Here is a 22,470-nt window from a genome sequence, read left to right on the forward strand (position 1 = left end):
ACGACAGCGAGTGAATGCCCCCCTGAGAAATCCCTGCATGCGTGGTCATAAAAATGATCTCAAATTGGTCTAGAAAGTCGGAGCTGAGAGAGACGGGCCAGCTGTTCCATTATATCGAGAGAAGTCGCTGATAGTCAACGACTTGACGATAGAATGAAACACAAATTTAAAATACCAAGAAAATTGGTTTATCGTATATACACATAACAAGCTACAGGGTGTATGTCTATACAATAAAAGATACACGTCAGACTAACTTTTCACCCAATCGAAAACGCGTATTCTTTCGTTGAGACAATTTCCCTTCGTGGTGAGAACGTGGTATGTATACGTCAAAACTAATCGGAAATTACTGTCAAAAAAGTGCTATCGCAACGTAGTGTCGAGAGTTCATGTGTCATGATCGGTCCTCAGTGCCCGCTAACTCTTACTCTAGCATAATTAAAGATGTCACATGGTGCCCCAACTTGGCAGTATTAGGGGAGACTGGTGACATACCAATCTTTATTGGTATTCTTAGCTATGTAATAGATACGTAAATGTATTATTATAAGGGATCCAGTGCTCTTTAGGAAGACGACGCACTGAAAAGGCAACCTATTGCTGCCCGCCTGCCCTGGGGCCAACCGGCCTTCAGTACTTTTAATGCTATCAGTGGCGGACTGTTTACTCTGCGCTTAGAAAGTTTGCAGACGCTCAGACAGGGATTTCCGCCGAAACTCCACTCTAAAAACCACACAATCTACCCCCTTACAACTCATTTGCTATCACCACGCGTTACGTTCAACGGTTGCAGGTTCATTACCGAGAGATCCATCCTCGTCCCAGAGGAAAATAAACTTCGATTCTGTGTAACCTTCAACGTTGAGATATATCTTAGTTTTCGTAAGATAAACAAAGTTGCAAAATAATAAGAGTAAAAAGCAACACCTAAAAGTAAGGTCTGTCCTTGAGTAAAGGGAGGGCTTTGACGTGGGGGTAAAAAGTTGAATTTAGTGATTTCAAAGAAATAGTTTACTGAAACTCAGAGTCGTGAGAGGAAAATCGAGTCCCAGCTTGCTAATGCTCAATGGTAATGAATGAACGCGAAGAACTAGATTGAAATGCAATGAGGGAGTCTATGAGGACGACAAACATGGATACGCTCCAATGACTGCCAAAGAGCAAAGCAAACTTGATTAAAGTCGTTGGATATGAGACTTATATACTGATAATATGAATAAAGTTGAACAGGGAATACATCTGACCCAAGTCAGCAATCGAGAAAAAAAACAATTCAGGTAGCCGACAATGAGAATGCTACCCCTCAGAAAGTCAAACATCGGCACACAAAGGAATGGTTTATACATAGCATACATTTATTCTGAAAGGCATAACTGCATGTTGATCAGTTTACACGTCACGTGACGTTTTGACATTCTTGGTGAATTTTCAAGACAATTAGAATTCAGTTTGTTGTTAGAACTCGCGACGTAAAAATATGGGTAAATGAATTAGTAAACGGGTTTCAAGACGAGTGCTTCGAGTCTGAGAAGTAAAATTTAGAGCCATGGTTTTCAGCATGATCGAACAGGGAATAAGCCTAGTCGTTCGCCACTATTTTCCTTTTCAGTACCATCACGTCGACGAAACCTGTCGTGTAGTTGTTAGTCATGCCACCAATGTCTTTGTTCATTGAGTGAACTTGGTGTCTACCTTCATACAAAAGCAGTTTTGTATAAAGGAATTCTCGCTCTGTTTACTACGACCCAAAGTTCTTGACAACCTTTCTCCATTGCAATTATCAGTTTTAAAAAACTCATAAAAATTAGAATAATCGGCCATTTTTTTTATTATTTTGAATTGAGATTTAATTCTTAAAAGGGAACAACAATTGGCAGGAGAAATGTGCGGTTCTCTTTAACGACTTGTGTTTGATATCTAGACGACATTGCCCGTATTGATGAGAACAAGTACACTAGTAACGGGGCTCCTGTAATTGTCTTGCCAAAATTAATTAGGAGTCGTAATGAACAAGTTTGTGGGGTGAGTGGGGACGCGACCGATGAATTATTAGGGATACATAAACTGAGGCGAATGAGTAATCGTATTTCAATATACTCCAAAATGTCCCGCGTGATCTGTAAGCGCTTTACAAATTAGCTGACTGGCTCCGTAAATTAACTCGCTGTTTTAAAATTAACAATTTGATTGAGAGTAATTCGCTATAGAGTAAGTGACAGAGAATATTACGAAGTGTGGAATTTTTCAACTGCTATTTGCATGCAGATTCTTGACTCCACTATTTTTTTTTTTTTTTAATTTTTCTTTTGAAGTTGCTACATCCTAGTCATTGGGCTTGGTGAAAGTTAAAAAAGGAAATTCTTGAACAATTACCATAAACGGAAATGATAAACATATTTTTCATGTGCATTTTTCCGGCAATGGAGTTTCTGTCAGTGTTTCGTACGAGTAAGGCCTTATTGTAACATGTAATGACTGTGAAACAAGTTAAACTGCACATTTACTTTGACTGACTTAAAGTTGTCACTTTCTATTTACAGAATTCTGAGTTTCTCTTTCCATATTCTGATATGTATTACTGGTGGAGGGGGGGGGGGCAGTTCATTTACATAATTTAACGAGAGAAAGCAAAGACAAGAACATGATTCGAGAATGGTGTTAGAAACTAACTATTACGTCAGCGTTGCTGTGTGAGAGAAGAGCGAACGGTACAAGTTAGTGGATTTCCGCCGCCATAAACGGAACACGATATAGAGTAAGGCTTAGGTGATCGTATTAAAATTTATTATCATGTCATACAGTAAATCACAAAGGTATGTTGCGAATTAAAGTTGACAAACTTTAAACTATGGAGGAAATCTAATAATGATTTAACATTCGCTGTGAGTTTCCGAGTCAAGTGTCAAAACAAGGAATTGTGCGACAGAGCTTCCGTTGAAGCTAATACGCTGTGACAGCGTTGTTCACACGAGAAACTTCTTACTTATGCTTCCACGATAGCGCGAATATCAATGAAACGGTTAAATACCGATATACCGGGACTTTGCTGTATCATCGGGCTAGAAGTTGGTCGTGGAGGTAGACCAAAGCACCCGACTAAATTCCCAAATGAGGGATGGCGAATTTATGTCGCCTCTCGAGGTTTGGGTTTCAGCATGCACGACTGCACTGAACGAAAATAAAATATACACCTTAAATATTTTTTTGCAGAAATCCGGTTTACGTTTTTACATGACTGGATAAATCAGAATCTTCTGATACATAATTTGACGACAAAAAAAGTTAGAACACGTCACGTGATATCTAATCTGTGGTAACCGGTTGAAGTTAATTGTCGCAAAACTTCAAAAAGGGAATAGCGTTGCTTGGGGGGTGTTTGGTGTAACTTTGAGACCCTTGATACATAATTGGGCACCTTTTAAACAAATTCAGTCTCATCCCCTAAAAATTAACTGGCTCAATCTCTTTCACCCAAAATGAGAACGACAGTTTGGCTTTATCTTTCCGAGGCCGTTGGCGACACGAAAATTGACTTGTATCATCGCCCGCGGGTATGCGGAAAATAAGAGCTATAATCCGGCAATGTAATAACCATTAAATTGACGGGAATGAAGCGCCGTATATTGTCCCATATACACTGTTATTTTCAATAAAGGTTGCCCAGTATTATCAAGTCTATCCGAGGAATATTGCTAGCTGTGATCGGGTCTCGACTTTCGGGGTAATCAACTTGCATTACGTTGTTTTGTTCAAGCAGATCAGTTGCACTCGAAAACGCGAATAGAGTTTATAAGGCGGGAATGAGTGCCCTGCAGCCATATCATAACTATGGCTCTCGCGCCAATTATTAGCGGACGATATACCTAAATTGTCTGCTAATTTTTCAGGCTTTCTCTTTAGATGGAATATTATTGAAATTTTTTTATTCAACTAATACGTTTTCTGATTGCAGATCTGAAGAGAAGATGTGTTTGATGAATCTCGCTCAGAGTGTTTTACGACATTTTTCGGCCATTATCCCGCAATCATTCCGCATGGCTGCGATATGTAACTAGACGCATCCCGACGAAGACAGCAGTATGTCGTAATATGATGCACTTCTCACGACCTAATGTATTATTTACATCCAGCAAAAAAATGAATTTTGTTTCCATAATCATATCGCCAACTGACCTATTGAGATTGCTAGGTCAGGCATTTGACCAAAATGGAATTATTAAAACATACATATGTTTCCATTTTTGCAAAAGGAATGATAGTTGAATTGCTTTTTTTTACTCCCCTTTCGGGTGGTATGTAAATACTAAAGTTAACAAGACAAGCTATTGAACTAAATTTGGTGTAACTCGACGGCCAGCAGTCGATCAACTCTGTGTTGACCCGTTGTCTTGACGTTCAGGCAGCATAGTTTCAGCGGCGGCACATTCAATCCTCCGGAGAACGATGCGTCAAGGCAGACGAAATCCGCGAATTGAGATTGATTCGGTCCATTCCAATTACGTCTAGCAAAGTACGAACAAGACTAATCATGCTCCGTCTGATACTTTTTCCTTGATAATTTCAGAATGACGTAATAAAGGTTAATTCATGTACACGAGTACTTCATAATTCCAATTCGTATACCCCCTTTGAGGGGTGTATCCAATTGTTAGACCCCCTTTGAGAGGTGCGTGTAAGAAAGAGTATACACAATGCCAGAAAGATTTTTCCTTATCCTAAGTGTCTGTTTCAGAGAATAATAATACTTTTCAAAGATTTTATAAGAAAACCTTCAATTTCATTCTACCGATTACCGATCTGAACGAATCGTTGTCAATTTCTAGTGTTTGAAATTTTGCCAAAGATGTTAGGTTTTGGCGGGACATCACAGCAGACGATAAATAAACCAATGTGATACTCCGATATACCTCATCATTCGGTGTGATCCGATGTAATCAATGTCGTGAACTTTTGGTGATTGCAAACTGCAATTATCGTTGACTAGAGTGTTAATTTTTGCACACGGACACTTTCTTGAAACTCGTTCCGCAGTTTGCAGCTAACTTCATCTGACCTGAGAACCGTCGTATCATGAATGGTGCTTGTGACAGCTCAAACCGTTACTTTTCTGCATACATGAGCAGGACCTATTAAGCCTTTAGGGAAGTGAAAATTTCAGTGTTGGATTTTACACAACCGATACATAGCTAGTCATCCCGCTAACTCACCTATTGACTTTACTGTATCAAAATTTCGCGCTCATTTTTTTTCTTGGAAAAAAAAAGGGGGGAGTCATTTTATCTAGGATCAAATGACAATGGAATAAGCACTCAAAATTGGCAATTTAGTGACGATAAGACCTAACTATGACCGGTCGTTTACAATTTTTTTTTTATCTCGGTAGCAGATTGACAATAATACCTAACCATTTCACCGCCATGGGGTTTTTCAGATTTCTGTGTGATATATTTTGCAATAAAAAATCCTAATCTACCCAGTGATATTTTGAATAACGTTTATTGTCTCTATTACCCGAACGATAAGAAAAGAGAGACTGTCTATTCATAATGATACATTCAGAGATATCGCCAAGGGCGGTTTTGAGCCGTCGGCTTAATGTTCAATGTACGTAGCGATCTCTATGCAAAGAAGACATCGCCAAAGTCATGCTCAATATTTATACTCATCAATTAATTCCTGTGCCTTATTTAATATTCATCGGAATCGTCCACGTGGAGCCGTTACCAATATAGTAGTTTGGCGGGAAACGACTGTACAGTACGTTCGACCTTTTCACCAAAGCTCGGAAATGGGTAGCGGCGAAAGAAAAAGATTGGAAAAATTGCATGATCATGATGGGGGACTAACCCGAATCCTAAAAAAGTATTAAGGGTAAGCCTTCGAGAATTGAATAATGATATTTTGCTAATAAAATTTCAAGTCAAATTTACCCAGAATTGGCATTATTCACCAAGATTATGGGCCAGGGATTTGTCAGCTAGCTACCAAATTTGACGCTTGGGAATATAGCAATAAAACATGGCTTCCTACTAAAAAACAAATTAGCTCGGGAGGGCTTGAATATTATTTTTCATAATCTATTAAACTTGGCTTTGTGTGTTTTGACACGTTAAACCATACCCCGGTAATCAAAGGAGAAACGGGCCAAAACCAGGAACGAGCTCAGATAACATTCTCCTTACTGACAGCTCTAGAATTTGTAGAAACACGCGTTTCAAACAACGGTATAATTTCCCTTTGAGAAAATACTTATTTATTGACCAATTCACGTTGATTTTAGTATCCAATAATTGCCTTGACGATTGTAAATTATTCGTGTCTAAAATAAACTCGGTATCCATAGCAATATATCAGTTAAAGTGGACATCTTTGTAAACATGAGTTGGCGGGAATTTTTTATGCTCAGTAAGCATGGTTGACTAATAACGCGGGTTCTCCATTTATGTCAAAATCTATTTTCGAATACATTTTCACTTAAAACAGAATTTTTATTACAGATAATGAGCAAACAATATATATGAAGTAAAACTGTGATGTATTGTATATACAGCTGTTCCGGGGTCAGCACAACACAGTCAAAATTGTAAGAATAATTGTAAACGCACACAAAAATCAAGATAATTAAGTTTTCACTTGTGTTTGATTTGTACCACGATAATGGATATAATGATGTCATATTTCTGATTAGGAGTCACATTATCGTGAATAGATTATGTAGTACAAAATGTGACGTCTGTGTTGTGGGAGAGATGAAGTTTCAAAACATGTCAGACGTTATAGTGTTGCTATCGTCACATTGAATCTGAGTCTGGAGCAGTATGCGCGCTTTTGTGTCTTTGTGTATGTGTGTGCAGTTACAACATATTTACTGATGCGAATCTGTCTGTAGAACTTTTTCAAAACAATTCAGCATCAAACTACTAATAAGTATGTTGGAGGTTAAAAAGTGGTCATGTTTACAGGGGAATATTTTTACATCATTGTCTTCAATCTTAGGCAATCAAAAATCAGAGACAAAAAGAAAGTATTATTAATTACTCTTAAGGTTACTCTGACAAACCTTGTATTCCTGTAATCAGGAAAACAACAGACTAACAACTGTTTACGTTTATGAGTACCACCCACACCATGTTCGGTACGTGTGCAAGTTACAACACGAACGTTTTTACCGGACTTTATGTTAACTTTTCACCCCGTGACGATAAAAGACTTTTTAATTATCACTCTCATATACAAGGCGCCATCAAGTTGTCAAAAAGTTGAAGTGAAAAGATGTTATATTTGCTTGAAAAGTAACTCGGAGTAAGTAGGATAAATATGAGGTCAATAGCTTGAAAGAATCATAAATTTGACTTATCTTGTTGTAATAACTGACTTACCGGGTTGATTTTCTCTCTTCCTCTTTTCAGTGTGTTTTGTACCCTGCTGTATTCCCAGTATCCCGCTGATTGAGTATGAGCACCTGTCGTTGTCTGTGGTTACTGTAATTGGAGGGGTTGTTGATGACGGTGATACCGATGACGATGTTGTATTGACTCCTTTCAATTGTTGCTCCTGTTCCTTCGCTTTCTCCGCCATTTTGTTTCGGACGATCCTGGAGACAAAAGCACTCTTTTGTTGAATACTGGTCACATAAGGTCGTTTGTATCTTGAATAAAAACGACAGCCGTTCCGATCACAAAAGGTGGCCTGAGCATCCCACTTTTTTGTGACGAAAGTGAGAATTGAGTGAATAGTGATGAAAATTTGTGGCCATTTCTTCTATGGCAGACGAGCAAGCTATTCCAATTTCCTCCCTACTTGCCATAACAATACTAAACTCAACAAGAAATTCAAGAATTTTTTGGTACAAATTGTTGGCTGTGAGTTCATGACTATGCAAAACATTAAAAAGACACAGAAAATGTCAATGAAAAGTAATATGTTATGGTGTAAACACTATGCAGTGAATGTACGTCTTTTTGGGATGTCTGTATTTCTCAACAGCTGAGAAACAAAACTCTGCATACTGCATCAGATGTTGTCGAAACGCAGGCAATTTAGCCGGGGAATCCGTTAGCCCGTATCTGTAATAACACAAGTGTTTTGGGACGTGTCGTAAACTAAAATTTGCATTTTGAAACGCAAACGATAAAAACGAAAACTCCCTGAAGTCATTATATATATAGTTTTTACTATTTTTTGCGGCATCATACTGAGATAGCTAGAGTGTGCAATGGGATAACAAAGGCCTATTCTACCATCGTCAATTTCCGGGGCAAACAATTTTAGATTTCACTTCTCGGGCAATTTTGTCAGCAAAATTGTACTTAAAACATCTTACTGTAAATGGCGTCTGAAATTTGATTTTGAATTCTCAAAAATGGGAAATTTTGTAGCCACTTTTATAGGCGGTAAAAACCGATGTGATCTGACATTTGTACATGCTGCACGGTAAAAGCTAATTTCATATACTTGTAGGGCGATGAGAAGATCACCGGATGGGAGAAATTGTACCATCACGAGCCATTATCATGAACTGGGGGAAATTGTACAATTAAGATTCAATGTGTTAAAGTTCTTCTAAAAGGGTCGCATATAAAATGACATCTAGAGAACTCGCTAAAAGCAGTTCCAAATTTACACCTTGCTTTTGGGTAAGTGAGAGGGAGATATGAAAGAGAGTCGGATGAGAGAGTGAGATAAGACGGAGTGTAGTCAAGACCTACCTATTGATGGAGCTAACACTGGGCACGTTATCATTGTCGCATACACCTTCTGCTAATAAACGGTCTCGAATTTCCCAAGCAAACATTGTCGGGTTCTGACGCTTATATTCTGCAATCTTGTTGACAACTTTCGGTGTTGCAACCTTAGGCTTACTGCCTCCGATGACACCAGGTTTTATAGAACCAGTCTCGTAATATCTGTCATAGCAAACAAACAAAACAAAACAATGATATGTTATACATGATGTACATTTCTGATTGCAATTTCTAGTTGGTAAATCAAAGGTTCACGTTTGAAAAACCTGAAGGTTTAAAATGTAAAAAGTAATGCTATCAGTCTATCATGAATAACGATCTGTTATCAAATATGACATTTTAACATAAATAGTAGTTAAATATTCCATTACAGATTACATATACACGTATAGCAATACCAAATATTAAAATTGAAAGATGCAAATTTTCATTGTTCATGTTTTTTTTTTGTTTGAAACAACTAATGTATTCTCTTTGAGAGCTAAAACAAAAATAGAAGGTCAGAAAGCAGTCGCTCTATTGATGGTGTTGTCATACCAGGGTGTCTAAGCTAAGCTGCTTGTGTATGGATATGTCAAAGAGACAACAACATGCGGTCATTTACATGATGATCAGTAATACATTTTCTGTTCTCTTATTTTATTTGACTATTGTATTTTCTCATGATTATCTCATTTTACCAACCGACAATTTTCGACGAACCGTTATAAATGTACCGGCCTACGACCCAATTGACCAATATCACGTAAATTTGGAGATAAAACTCAATTTTTGAAATTGAAACCACTTTGTGAAAGTTTGCCTTGTTTGAAAATTGGTCACCTCTGCCCTAGAAGCACTGAAACTAGGAATTCGCTGCTTTAAATCATTTTCAGGAGCGATTTTGTGAAAGACGGGTGTCTGACAAAAAAAAAATAAGAGTAGCAGAAATAGACGGATGAGAAGTGATGCAAATAACAAACGCATATGAGCTAAACACTTAAAATTGCCTCGTCTTCCTGCGATTTTTAAATGGAAGTGCAGACACGACGTAATGTAAGTATTGGAAGGAAAATGACTAAATTACAGTACATTTTGGAAAGTAAGAAAAGTCATAAAACACCTCGAAAACAGACAAATGGCAAGCTAATGGAAAATTTCCCGTAAACTAAGGCGAAGTTAAAAGCCTTAATGGCAAGCCAACAACTGCCTACATGCGAACGTGATGTGAGCCTTAGACACAGATACACACTTAGCATAATACGCGGGCGGGGATGTCTACGTTTAGAAACCGACCTTGGCGACAACGGCAAGTATAAATGTACCGTTTTAGACTAAAACACGGATAATAATATCGCAGACGATTTCGTAATACTTCTACGTGAATTGAAACCGACGGCGGCAGTTGAGCGTCGATCGAATCACTTGAACACGAAGTGACAGAACCACGTCTATCCTGACAGTTGAATGCCAGATCGAATTAGTTGAAACCTCCCAGTATTTGTATATCACAATTTGGAACAAATTTACACAAACTCTCTAAAAGAAAAATTCAAATAAAAAATGATATAACCACAATTGGGAGAATAAATTGATCCACAGTTTATATAAATAACAATAGATAACCAATGCAGGGATGACAACAAATCAACGGAGTGAGTAAATCATACAGTCGGTCCATAACAAGCGCACTGTTTTCAAACTTGACGCTCAAAAATATGAAACTTGTATCAAAAATATCTTTCTGTTTGAAACAGATTTATGACCGTAAACAACTTCGTGAAATTTGATATTTATTTGTTTTGAAATGGACATTAATCAATCAATAACCGTGTTCATTATTCTGTGAGTTGTTATTGTAACAAATATATTAATGGCAATATTTGTTCTCGTATATGAAATAGACACAGATTTATGTCAATGATCAGATTTCAGAAACAATTCTGGTATATATCGAGTAAAGTTTGTTAGATATCTTTCTTCTGGTTCGTTATTGAACTTGAAATATAACTAGATAAGACACTGGGTAACTGGGTATAATAGTACTTTTTATCCTAAAATAATCTCACACATATGTCCTACAATTTGTAGGCGAAACGTAACCAGTTTTGAATTCTTTAGTCGCCTGATTTGCTTTGTTATTTCGTTTGTTTGTTGTTTGCTTGTTTGTTTGTTTGTATGTATGTTCATTGTGTGTTTGTTTGTTTTACAGTTTTTGCAATAAAGTGACAGTAACTTCATTCAATTTATGGCATTATTTTCAGAATATTAGTGTATATTCTCACAGACTCACAAATTTGAAAATAGCGTGAATGAAACTACGGCATATTGTTTTAATCAAATTGTCTTGCTTGATCTAAAGTGAACGGAATGTCACAACAAAATATGAATGAGTCTTTAAATATTACTATTTATCGATGCTGTGATACAGGTTGTACTGTTAACTTTTTAAGTACTCGAATGCTTAGAAATGATAGTAATGTTCCTATCATTCATTTATTTGGCAGAAAAAATCCTGGTGGAAATCCAAATGAAAGAAATGTTTAGAACACAAAGAACGGATCAAATCCGATGGCTTTAGGTAAAAGCGACAGCTAAACCATGATCTCTAGCCAAGCGAACAACAACGTATATTAATGAAAGGGTATATGAAAACGATGTTTACCTTCCGAGTATCTTACTAACGCATCCATGAGAGACACGCAGTTGTCGAGATATGTCGCACGGCCTGACTCCACTGTGTGCTAAATCGACTATACGCTGGCGAACAACATCCGGAAGAGGCCGACCGTTGACAAACACTCCCCCGAGTTGGTTTACTCCGCCATGACCTGGAAAAAAACACAACAAATATTATTGTACCCATTAGGATGCCATCTTTACAAATATCGTTATACAGTAGTCAAAGCTGAAATAAACTCACATTACAATCGGGTCAACGATTTAGGGGAAATACTGTGTGTATGAATCTGATTCCAGGTAGTGTTAAATGTAAGTTGAGAATACTCTCACAACTGGCATGCTGTTAAAACTGTAAGCGGTTATATCATCTCATTGACAGTTCATATAGGAATATAACAGGAGTACACCGCAGGGGGCTAATAGTAATGGTTTTCGTATATTCCCCACTTGTCGAATTTATTAAAGGTTTCCGCCTGCCATCAGGCTTCGTTAGAGACGGATTTTGTCTGCCCCATACTATGCCTTATGCTTCCAGTACTCCACATGCAGCTTTCCATTCCGTACGCGCTGCTCGAACTACAGTCCGTCCCTCTGATAGTAGTAGGCGTACAGAAATATGGCATAATGTCAAACTCTGGGAATTTGGAGGACGTTTCTCCTAAAACTTCTTAGCATAACTGGATACCGGAGCACTCTGATCTCATTTCTTCATATTTCATTATTATCAGCGATTTTTAAAAGTCATATAGCGTGACGGAAGCAAATTATCACTCAGATCAGGACGGAAGTGAATCGTGTATGATATATGACACATAGGAGAATTCCAACTGGTAACATCGTCAAAAAGAATAACAACCCCATCGACTACATTTTCACTGCTACCGAATTCATTACCATCTTGTAGTAAATGACAACTGCCGAGCACCGACCCGAGACCGGATAGACTGTGAAATGTCAACTTTGCTTTGGAATAAAAATCACGATTATAATAATAATAATTAAAGAATAAATTTCGATTCCAATCCATCGTATTTATGCAGAGTAATTCCTGGAATAAAAACAAAGGCAACATCTTCAATAAATCCGGGAAATGATACCAGGAAATATCGTCCATGGATTTAATAGCAGGAGATATCGTTCATGGCGATATGAAATACATTAGTGATGATGTTTATAAGCGACAAGGATAAAGTTTCTGTCGAGTCCAAAGTTTGGTAAGTTTGATGCTCTCCAATATTAAAGTACTTTTTCTCAATTTGAAATGTACGTGGGTCGCTCATCCCTATGTCTCTTTTCTCCACTACTTATGATGTACATTTCAGAGGGTGAAAATGTACGGAATTTAATAGAGCTCGCTTAAATTGGAGTTATCGTTTCATAAAGACTCTCCATTGTCGATGAATTGGGATTCCAGACGATACCCACTTGTGTTAGTTCTTTATTGTGTTTAACATAGGTCCGTAGGGGACTCTGTGAACACTGTATCCCAAGAGCTTTGTATGCTATTAAAATCGCTCTCGATTCGTCTGTCTTTTAATGTTACACGTAGATCCCTTTCAACTGGGTATTCCAACACCTCCCTGTATCATCGTCACTTTGAAACTAGACGTTTCTTTCACCCAATTATGACCTTTTCTGCACAGGGTCACTGCGTGATGCACATGAGGCGAAGATTTTCAGTGATCAGCTGTGAAATAACTTCCATACAGTTTGGGGCACCTGTCAGAGCCAACGGGGAGATTTCCGCTGTGTGAATGCAAACTCTGCCGAATTATAGCACGATAGAGTAGCATTAGATTTGCAAATTTGTTAAGCGAATCCGGAAGTTGCGTTTTAGATATGTGAATTTTAAAAAAGAAAAAATTAAAAGTGTTATGAATCATCTTCTTGTGCGGGATGAGACAACTGTGTGGTCTGGCGGATCACTTCTGCCTGACTGGGAGTTTTGAATAGTGCACGGGTTGCAAGACAACTCCATGGTTTCTCCTTATTGATTGGGGAATCGCACGAAATCATGCATCCATAAAGGTTGGGGGTAGACATGTCTGTCCGCGTCTCTGTAACATAATAGGAATAAGCATAGCCGGCGGCTTAGTGTTAAATCAACCTCCTCATTTCCCCATACCCGGACCAGGCAAATAAACAAACGTGAGAGTGATAGTTGTGTCGTCGGTACGTTTACATGACACTCCCGGAGCCCCTATCCATTGTTCCGATATCAACTTCGAATGCGCTGCATTGCTAATTCGAATATGAGACCCTTCTTTTTCAGGCACGTCTTTTGTTTTATGGAAGCTTTTGTTATTCTAGTTGCAGTGATCACTACATTGCCCGAGGCGCTCGACCTCTAGGGTCATTTAGCGTCGTGTTCACCAAGCTTCATACGCATATTTCACTTCATCATATCATTTCAGACTTCGATTATAATTGCGCCAAATGTTCAACAATTTCTGGAAGTTTTTCTTCTAATTTCGTCAATATTGTTCACTAGTTTCGGCAACATGGTTATTTTCATCATGTTCATTTCATCAGTTTTGTTTACGCGTTCCATTCAGTCGCCACTCAATCATCGCAAGCTTGTCTAACTTTCCATTGCGATTCAAAAATCGTGTTTAGAGGCTCTTTTCGGCTTTTTTTCTTTGCTTTGTTTACAGCGAATATTTTCCTCGGTTTAAGCCCTACGAACATCAACAAAACAGTATAATGTACAGAATGTGGATAGGTGAGAAGGCTGAGTCCACTGATGCGAGTCAACCAGCCAAATCCGTGTTTACAAACATAGAAGCAAAAGTAAATATTGTGAATGCGGTTACAAAAAGCGAAGCGATTCGATACAAAGTGACTCACAAACTAATAACGATGCTAAACATAGTACCTCGGAGGACGAGATGTGAAAATATACACAACTTGACGACGGTCATTTCCCCATCTGTGACAAACGCTAGAAGCGAAACAGCCGAAGATCGTCAAAAAGTGAAAAAACTATATATGTGCAACACTCAAATTGAAGGCAATGAACCCTTAAGTACTCCAACTATTTTATTGCTGTCCCTGATGACGGACAAAAGCCTAATGATTTTTCAGGACATTTCTTTGTTTTCAACCAGAATACATACAATCCTTGCTTGCAGCAAAATGCGATTAAAATTAAGACAGTCGAGGGGCAGAAAATAAATACTAAGAATTAAAATGTTTACTGATGTATATTCCAGCAAATCTGCGAATCGACCCGATATGCTCTGTACATCGTTCCAGATCAACGAAGCATTTACTACCCTTGAGAAAACGTAATACAAATTTTCCATTGCAATTATGTCCAGATTCTACGGTCCTGATTTAAAGATTGTCCAGAAATTTTTTTTCTTCAGATTTTGTTTCTTTTTTGAGCAGTTACTCCTGGTTTAAGCTTTAAGCCTTTGAGAGGAAGTCTCGTGCTCGAGTTAGACGCCTGAACATAAATAGTGTTTCGCCTACGGTGTCTGTATTGAATATCCCTTCTCAAAGTCGTAAACAGATACTCGTAAGTTGTAAAAAGATTCCATGCACAAGTCATTTAGAAGGGGAAAACAAATACGGTCTACCAAGTTTTAGTTAGGTGGATGCTTGCCTGCCCGGAACATCCAACCATTGCCTCTCTTACCTTGCGTTGCCGGATCCCCTCACGGTGCGATTAGAGCTTCGAAACTTCGAAGCGTGAAGTGTAAAATTTTAGCGATGCGGGAACAATTATTTACAGTATTCTCGAAGTTGTGCACTCAGTCGAAAATTGATAGAATTCACGCTTGTGTCGTAATTTGTATACACTGTGGACACCATTCGTACACCGAGCGACAAAAAAATACGAGTACTGTTAATCACCGAGCACATACATACGTTTTAACTTATCCTTCTAAAACAATGGAGAGCTAGCCGCTAGGAAGAAACGCTTTGGTGCTAAGACTAACGATTGCAAAGCCAAGCTGGCGGTGCGACCGATAATAACTTTACAGTTACAGACACACTCCAGGTAAGACTAATGTAAAATCGCTAAAGCATAAAGAAGCACATTCGTTATCTACGGATCAGAGGAAAATGAACGGACTCGAGTGGAAAGATAAAATCACGAAATTATGATATTGAAATAAAAACATAAAAATCACTCTACGCACCCCTGTATCTGGCCATCATGTTAGACACAAAGTCCTGGCAAAGCTGTGTAATGCAAATAATGAGTGATAACCCACTTATATCTCAGAAATTTTTGTCTGAAGTTGCGACTCAAATCCTAGCTTTAGAAGTGTGGTTCCGCTTAGTGACGTGTGAGTGGTACTAGTATAGCCAAGTCGAAACTGAATGACGAGGCAAAGACTATTGGCTACGCTTATTTAACAATTGTCCATCGTTCTGATTGGACGGCGAAAAGTTAAGAGACTGTTATTTCTGAAGTAATCTAATTCTCGACTTCCATATTGCCTAATTAGCACCTATCAATATTAATCTGGTTATGACAAGTAGTCGTTCTTACAGCGCCGGTGGAGTTCCATCACCACACCTCCCCTAGGGGGCAGCAGACAGCAGCTCCGTGGTGTGGTTGGGATGTACTCTTCTCCTGGATGCATGGTCACCGCTTCCGTTCAACTAGCTGTACGCTCTGTGTATGAGAGGGTGCTGACGTCGCCGACCCGATACGACCCCTTCGGAAAGCAAACTTCACGAGGCTTGCTCGCTGTTTGATGCCTGATTAAACTGGAGGCTTCCCACTGTTAATTTCGTCGTAATTTCGCGGGTCACTAGTTTGTCTTGCGCGCAGCTTGCAGCGCCGTCATTGCGCATCTGACCCGGTCCGTCGATTACTTGCTGGCTCGCTAATTCGCCAGAACGAAGTAAATCTCTGAATACATTTATATCAGTGATGAGTTCCAACTCATTTGGCCAGAAAGTATACAAATTGATTCGACCACTTGCTCACGAGTTTGGATAATAGTTTTACGAGACATACATCAGGTGACCGTAAAAACGTGTGTGATTTATCAAAAAACTGGGTGATAAGAACACCAGAACACACCCGATACCATAAGCCTATAAACAGATAGTCCACATCATTGTAAAAATCTCTATTTACCATGACAACGTTTCTGACACATATCTATGTATAACATTCAAATCAGTGTTAAAATTCAGTTGTTATTTTTAGGAACTCTGCCATGAACACAGCACAGACCCATGCTTGTTTGGCAGCGACAGACCGCCGTGTATTGTAAATTGTACCCCTGGATCTTTATTGCATTATCTGTTAGCCTATAAATCATATATCACACACTATTTTCGAACTAAAACCGTCCGTGTTGACCAATTTATAGAAATTGATATTCTTGTGATTTTGGCGAGTAAGGGTTGGTCGGAATAGCAAATTATGCAACTCCTAGAGACAATGCAGTAGAAATGAACAAAAATGCTTTTGTCTGAAGGAAAAACCGTTAAAAAATAAATGACGAATTTTGTTTTACAAATGCCACAGAATACAACATGCCATCAGCCTAAAGTTTCAAATTTGGCAACAAGGATCTATAGTAGTAATACGTTTTTATAAACACATCCTGTCATTGTGCTATGTATGTGGAAAATGTTTTGAATTGTTGAATTAAAATTGAAGTAAAAATTTTGAGAAAATTACTAAGAATAGGTTGTTATTCACACTGTTGTCATCATGGCAGCAAATTCTGTAAACTTGGTAACTTGGTTTTAAAAACCCAAATAGGCAGTGGACTCGGTTGACGAATTCTAATAATGAAACCCCGTCTAAAATTTTAACAAGCGCGTTTAATTAGAATTCCGTATGTATCCGTCGCATCCTTAACTCTTGCACGATGTATACTCGGCGGCAATTGGCGCCGCACAGATCACACTTAAAGTCTCCAAGTGCGTCGATAATTGAGAATCTATTTTGATTTATCAGTTTTGAATGTTGTTCTCTAGTCAATTGTTAATAGATGAGAATTGAAGTTTGGACTGGTCGCTGACAGTACAGAACGATAAGATAGATCCCAGGATTAGGGATGTACAGACAAACGAATAAGCAGCCAAGATGGATGGGACTCTAGGCACACCAATATAAACATCACCTAGATCTAAGATAAAGCCTGCTACTGGCTGTTAATAGCTTACATACTCACTTCTAAAGCTTTTAATGCACTATCTCCAGAAAATGCAACCGACGTACATGGCGAAAGCAACATTCCATCTTTTTCGCATCGTTTTTGATCACTTTCTGTCTAACCGCACAATCCTTTTCCCGCCAAAATTTTTTCGAACGATAAAAACTCTCTACTGCCTTTATCTTTGCTTAAATGTCCCTTCACATTGATAATGAAATTTCGCTTTAGCTAACACGAACAGGCCTTCAGATTAATAAATCATAAATCATTTCCTATTTATACCCCCGAATGACGTTTTACACACCAGATAATCTGAGTCGTGCAACGTGATGCCTGATTTGTAAAATAGACAACATGGATTCCAGTTTATTTTGGGGAGAAATCCTTGCTACATACTCTTGATTACTCATCTAATTTATCCTGAATTGCGTTTTATTGAGTGTGTATTTCAAAGATATTTGATACGGCCAACCATAAATGGTCTCGGTTTATATATCAAATTTACTGTTGTGTGTATCCAGCTGATTAGCTTGAACATGTAAATTATTACCAGCATCATTATCAACACCCTCCCTCCTGCTTTACATTTCACGTACAATTTTTTTTACACAAACTTCCAGGCAAGTGTACATTGAATATTGAATTTCATGAAAATTCGCTATTTTTCAAAATAAATGTCGAACGAATTTTGGCGCGCGGGGGATCACGTTTTGACGACACTCCCAAGCACCAGGTGTAATGTAACATAGACTGGCTGTAAGTGTATTCATTCTCTAAAAAATGCCCACGGAGAAACTTCCGCTATCAGTTTTCACAGCCTAAAGGCGCAGCACTGTCGTTGTACGACGTGCGTACACGAGTCAAAATACTGGAAAATATTTCCAGCAAATATTGGCCAAATATGATGCAAATAAAGCCCTCTGTTTCGGGGTGGTCCCAGAGATGAAAAAAAAAGATGGTTCAGATAGGAGAACGATCTATAGCTGGTGACAGGTGTGATGGATGAGTATCAGGAGAGAGAATGCTGATGCATGATTTATATGTCGTTTGATGCTTATCATCAAAGTTGTGAGGTAAAAACGCCCATCACACAACCGATACAGGTAAGTTTCATTAACTGTAAGCGTACTATGGGGAAATCGTAGTGTAAGCGTGATCAGTGCGAGCCGTATTAAGGCGACCTTCGGCACTCTAGTACTGCTTGTCCGACTCAATCATTAATGCATTATGTAAGGAACGTCAGTGCGCTAGTCAAGTGTCCTACAAGATAAGCATCGAGTTACTCCGGAAACTTTGATTAAATATTTTTAATGGGCTGCTGCCGAGATGGGTCACGGATTCTAGATAAATCAAATACTTTTATGTCTCTTTTCTGTGAAATTTCTGATAATTCGGGTTGATTTACGACAGTCTATTGCTCAAGAGTACTGGAAATCTTTAGCTTAAGAGTCCGGATGCAAAAAATATGGAGATCGGTATATCAGGCTCTGGACATTAATGTTATCAAAGTTGATGAATTCTAGGATAACAATCCGATCTCGATTCAAAGGGTGTTACTGGCACTGATTTTACAACAATCTCGGTATTCTAAAGTTAACCTCTTTTTGACGACTCGGATGGCGGGCGGGCGGGCGGGGAGGGTGGGGGGTGTAAGAATTTGTCGCCTGCCAGTTTATGAACATTGGCATATTTAATCGTTATGCCAAGCTGCATTAAATGGTATGAAGACACTCTGACGGATTGGACGGTTCATTAGCTTAGCGCTACCACGGATAAGCTTCATTTGTTGTTGAGACAAGATTAAAGCAGTGGGCAGATAACCAGTTAGCTGTGAAAACGCCAACAAGCCACGTAGGATATCAACATAGGTAACACGGCGTGAAATGGCCCAACATCGTCTGCTTTCGTTTTCCTCATTAACTTCTATAATTTTCTCACCAAACGATTACTAGGTGTCACTTAGCTGTTATTTCATGCTATAGTAAGTAACCAAGCGACTCATTATTCACCCCATTGAGGCTTCACACATTTGTTCCTTCGGCAATGTAAATAAGTGTACCGGTTCTTTTACGTAGTGAGTTTTCCCGCTTTTTTATTTCAGTAAACATACAAGATTACAATTTCTTGATTATCTAAATTGAAATTTCTATATTCTAAAAATATCCGGCCAAAGTTGAGTGTAGGTGCTCGTGATAGATGAAAAATTGTTTCAGTTATATATATGCATTTGAGTCCCAAACCCATGCAAATGCTATAACACGTAATAGCGCTGAAAATTGGCAAACATGAAAGTCACGGGTTCTATATTTCGTATATTTGCGGTTGCGAACTGAGCCCTTGTCGATGGCAAACAAATAAATTTAGCATGATAAATAGGGGATATATTTTGTTCCACTCTCGTTCAAGACAACGAATATCTCCGAACATTCGCGAACGCTCGGCCAGGATCCGAAACAGCAATGACCACTTCCATCAGTTAAACATCCAGCGCTATATTTACAGTCAGTTTTCGAATACTTGTGTTCTGAAATGACTCCCAATTTAAGTTTTAACTTTTTGTAGTGACTAGTGTTTTGTCCTATTTGATCATTATTGCAATGCTTGCCTCCGAATCATTGATGTCGGAGAAAGTCGTCCGTCACGTCACGTCCTTTTGAAAATTATTGCACCATGTGGTATATAGGCAAAGTTTGACGGAAGTCGCTTATGCCCAATTATTATTCAAAAGAATTCTTTCTGCAAACGCCTTCCCTCGCCGTTTTCTTAATTTGGTTCCCCAATTCGATTTCCTTTGAATGAGTGATCCCCCTTCAGTGAAATATCACTCCTATAAGTATAGCAAATTATGTGCACCATACGATAGAGCTGAGTTAACGGCGTGACACCATCAAACGTGTATATACACACAATCTTAGGAATTAATATTGGTTTAATACAGGCTAAGGTAACCTACCGTTTATTTGCGTTGTATTATGCGTCGGTGACAAAGCCCTACCCGTATGGGAGAGGAAAGATTAGAAATTAACGCAAAGTAAATATGGCGGCAATTTAAGGAACAAAGAAGAGTTCAAGAGAGAGGGGAGTGCTGATAGAAAGTTGCAAATCATCGTCTAACAGATGACAGGCAGGGAAAAGTGTCGCCAAGAGAATCTGCGCAGTTACCTGCGCACAACTCTTACTTATTTTGTTTGTCACCACTACACCCAAGCATTTCATTGTTTAAACCTATTACCATACATTGTTTCATAAATATTCCTATACCTCAAACAGTGCAGACATTATATCTGTTTCTGCATATTTGTTTTTAGTAATTTTTTTTCAAAGAATTTTCAATCGTCTGCCTTCTACTTTCAACATCAATATTTGTTAGTTTTCACAGCATACAGGTACTTCTGCGGCCTTGACCACATACTAAAACAGTCTTCGACGTCACTTATGTTCTTAAACTGACGACATTTCTAAGTTCTGAATTTGCCCTCACACCAGACTTTCAACTTATAATGAAAAGTTACGACATTCAACAGTACACAACAATTGTACGAATGTTGGACTGCGACTCCTGGACTCAACCGTTCTAGTCCAACTTCCGGACTTCAGAGTTCAGCCGTTCTGAACAATCTCACCGACGTGTGTTAGGCCTAAATACACCAAAATGACGTATTTATTTAAAGTGGCTATAGATAGATGAAATGGTAATTGCCCACTGTCAAAATACAAGTGCTGTGCATAATGCAAAATGTGAAATCCCCGGAGTGACAGAATTTCATGTTTATCTACGGAAGTAAACGACCCCTAAAAGACAAAAAAAATCTCTAACCAGTGAGCCATATGTAATGGATAAAGCTGAGTGACCGGCATAGTAATATGCCATAGTCGTCTGTATAACATGTGGATAGCGTGAATATAGCTTGGACATTTCAATATTACTTCTTTTTCATTTTTTTCATTATTAAAGAAATGGGACGATTGTAGCAGGCCATGCATATCTGTAGTAGAGTGTCCACTCCAGTGAACACCAACAATATCAGCCATTCTGCGTTATAAAAAGATATTTCATCATGCAATGACGGTATTCTCGTATATTACATCATGTAACCAATGGAAATGAAAATACACGCGTGAGTCGTCACATTCGGACTGGAAAGATAAGAAATCATGGTTTTTGTGACATGAGACTTTTGCGGCCGCTGATTATCGCACATCAACCCTTAGGCGTTCCACACACAATTATAAACAAAAAAAATTACATTAATTTAAACCAGATTATGGATCGATATGAATCATTAACGAATCAATCAAAACATATTTTCTGAAAAATAAGATTCATATCTGATGTAAATTGCCACTCTTTCGTGTCGAGTATTTCGCGCCCTCGTCCGTTCCATGTCAGTCAGGGTCGTGTGATAGACACCTTTCAATGCTAAGTGTAGTTGGTCATATGAACATGAACTTCGCAAAAAAATGACGAGATCGGACGAGAAAACACATCGGGCAGGTAAATACATTTATATTTGTTACAATATAAAAGCCACTTAATCTGAAACAGAAAGTTGTTTGGCTCGAAAAAATCTTACTAAAATATTAGCTACATTTTATCGTCTGGCTCGACAAAAATCTTGCTGAATTATACTACTTTTCTTCCGACTCCACCAAAATTTAGGTATAATTGTTGCATTTTAATCCTTTTGAGTCTAAATGTGACACGCGCAAGAAAATGTAGCAATAATGAAAATATATCTGCAGTGCGACACGCTGAAATGTAGCTACGTAAGTCTTTTGTGTCGAGCTTGCTTGTTTGTAATTTTGTTGTTATCAGAGGTAGACAAACGTTCTGTTTCAGGTTAACTGTCTTCTATTGTACAGTCATTAAGGAATGTAATTCTGTATATCAAAATTTTGGATCTATTTGTTGATGTATTCATCATGTT

General features: G+C 38.4%; 1 protein-coding gene across 2 annotated transcripts in view; it reads right to left on the reverse strand.

Annotated features, from left to right (window-relative positions):
- LOC144451985 (paired box protein Pax-5-like) overlaps nt 1-22,470 on the reverse strand; it is a 68,755-nt gene that overhangs the window by 13,514 nt on the left and 32,771 nt on the right. For both annotated transcript variants that reach the window (XM_078142930.1, XM_078142931.1), the window contains exons 3-5: nt 11,392-11,557; nt 8,712-8,909; nt 7,383-7,597 (exon numbers count right to left, since the gene is read on the reverse strand). In XM_078142930.1, the coding sequence (XP_077999056.1) occupies nt 7,383-7,597; nt 8,712-8,909; nt 11,392-11,557 (579 nt within the window). The remainder of the gene's footprint in view (nt 1-7,382; nt 7,598-8,711; nt 8,910-11,391; nt 11,558-22,470) is intronic.

The sequence above is a fragment of the Glandiceps talaboti genome, chromosome 22, assembly GCF_964340395.1.
Source record: "Glandiceps talaboti chromosome 22, keGlaTala1.1, whole genome shotgun sequence".
Lineage (NCBI taxonomy): Eukaryota > Metazoa > Hemichordata > Enteropneusta > Spengelidae > Glandiceps > Glandiceps talaboti.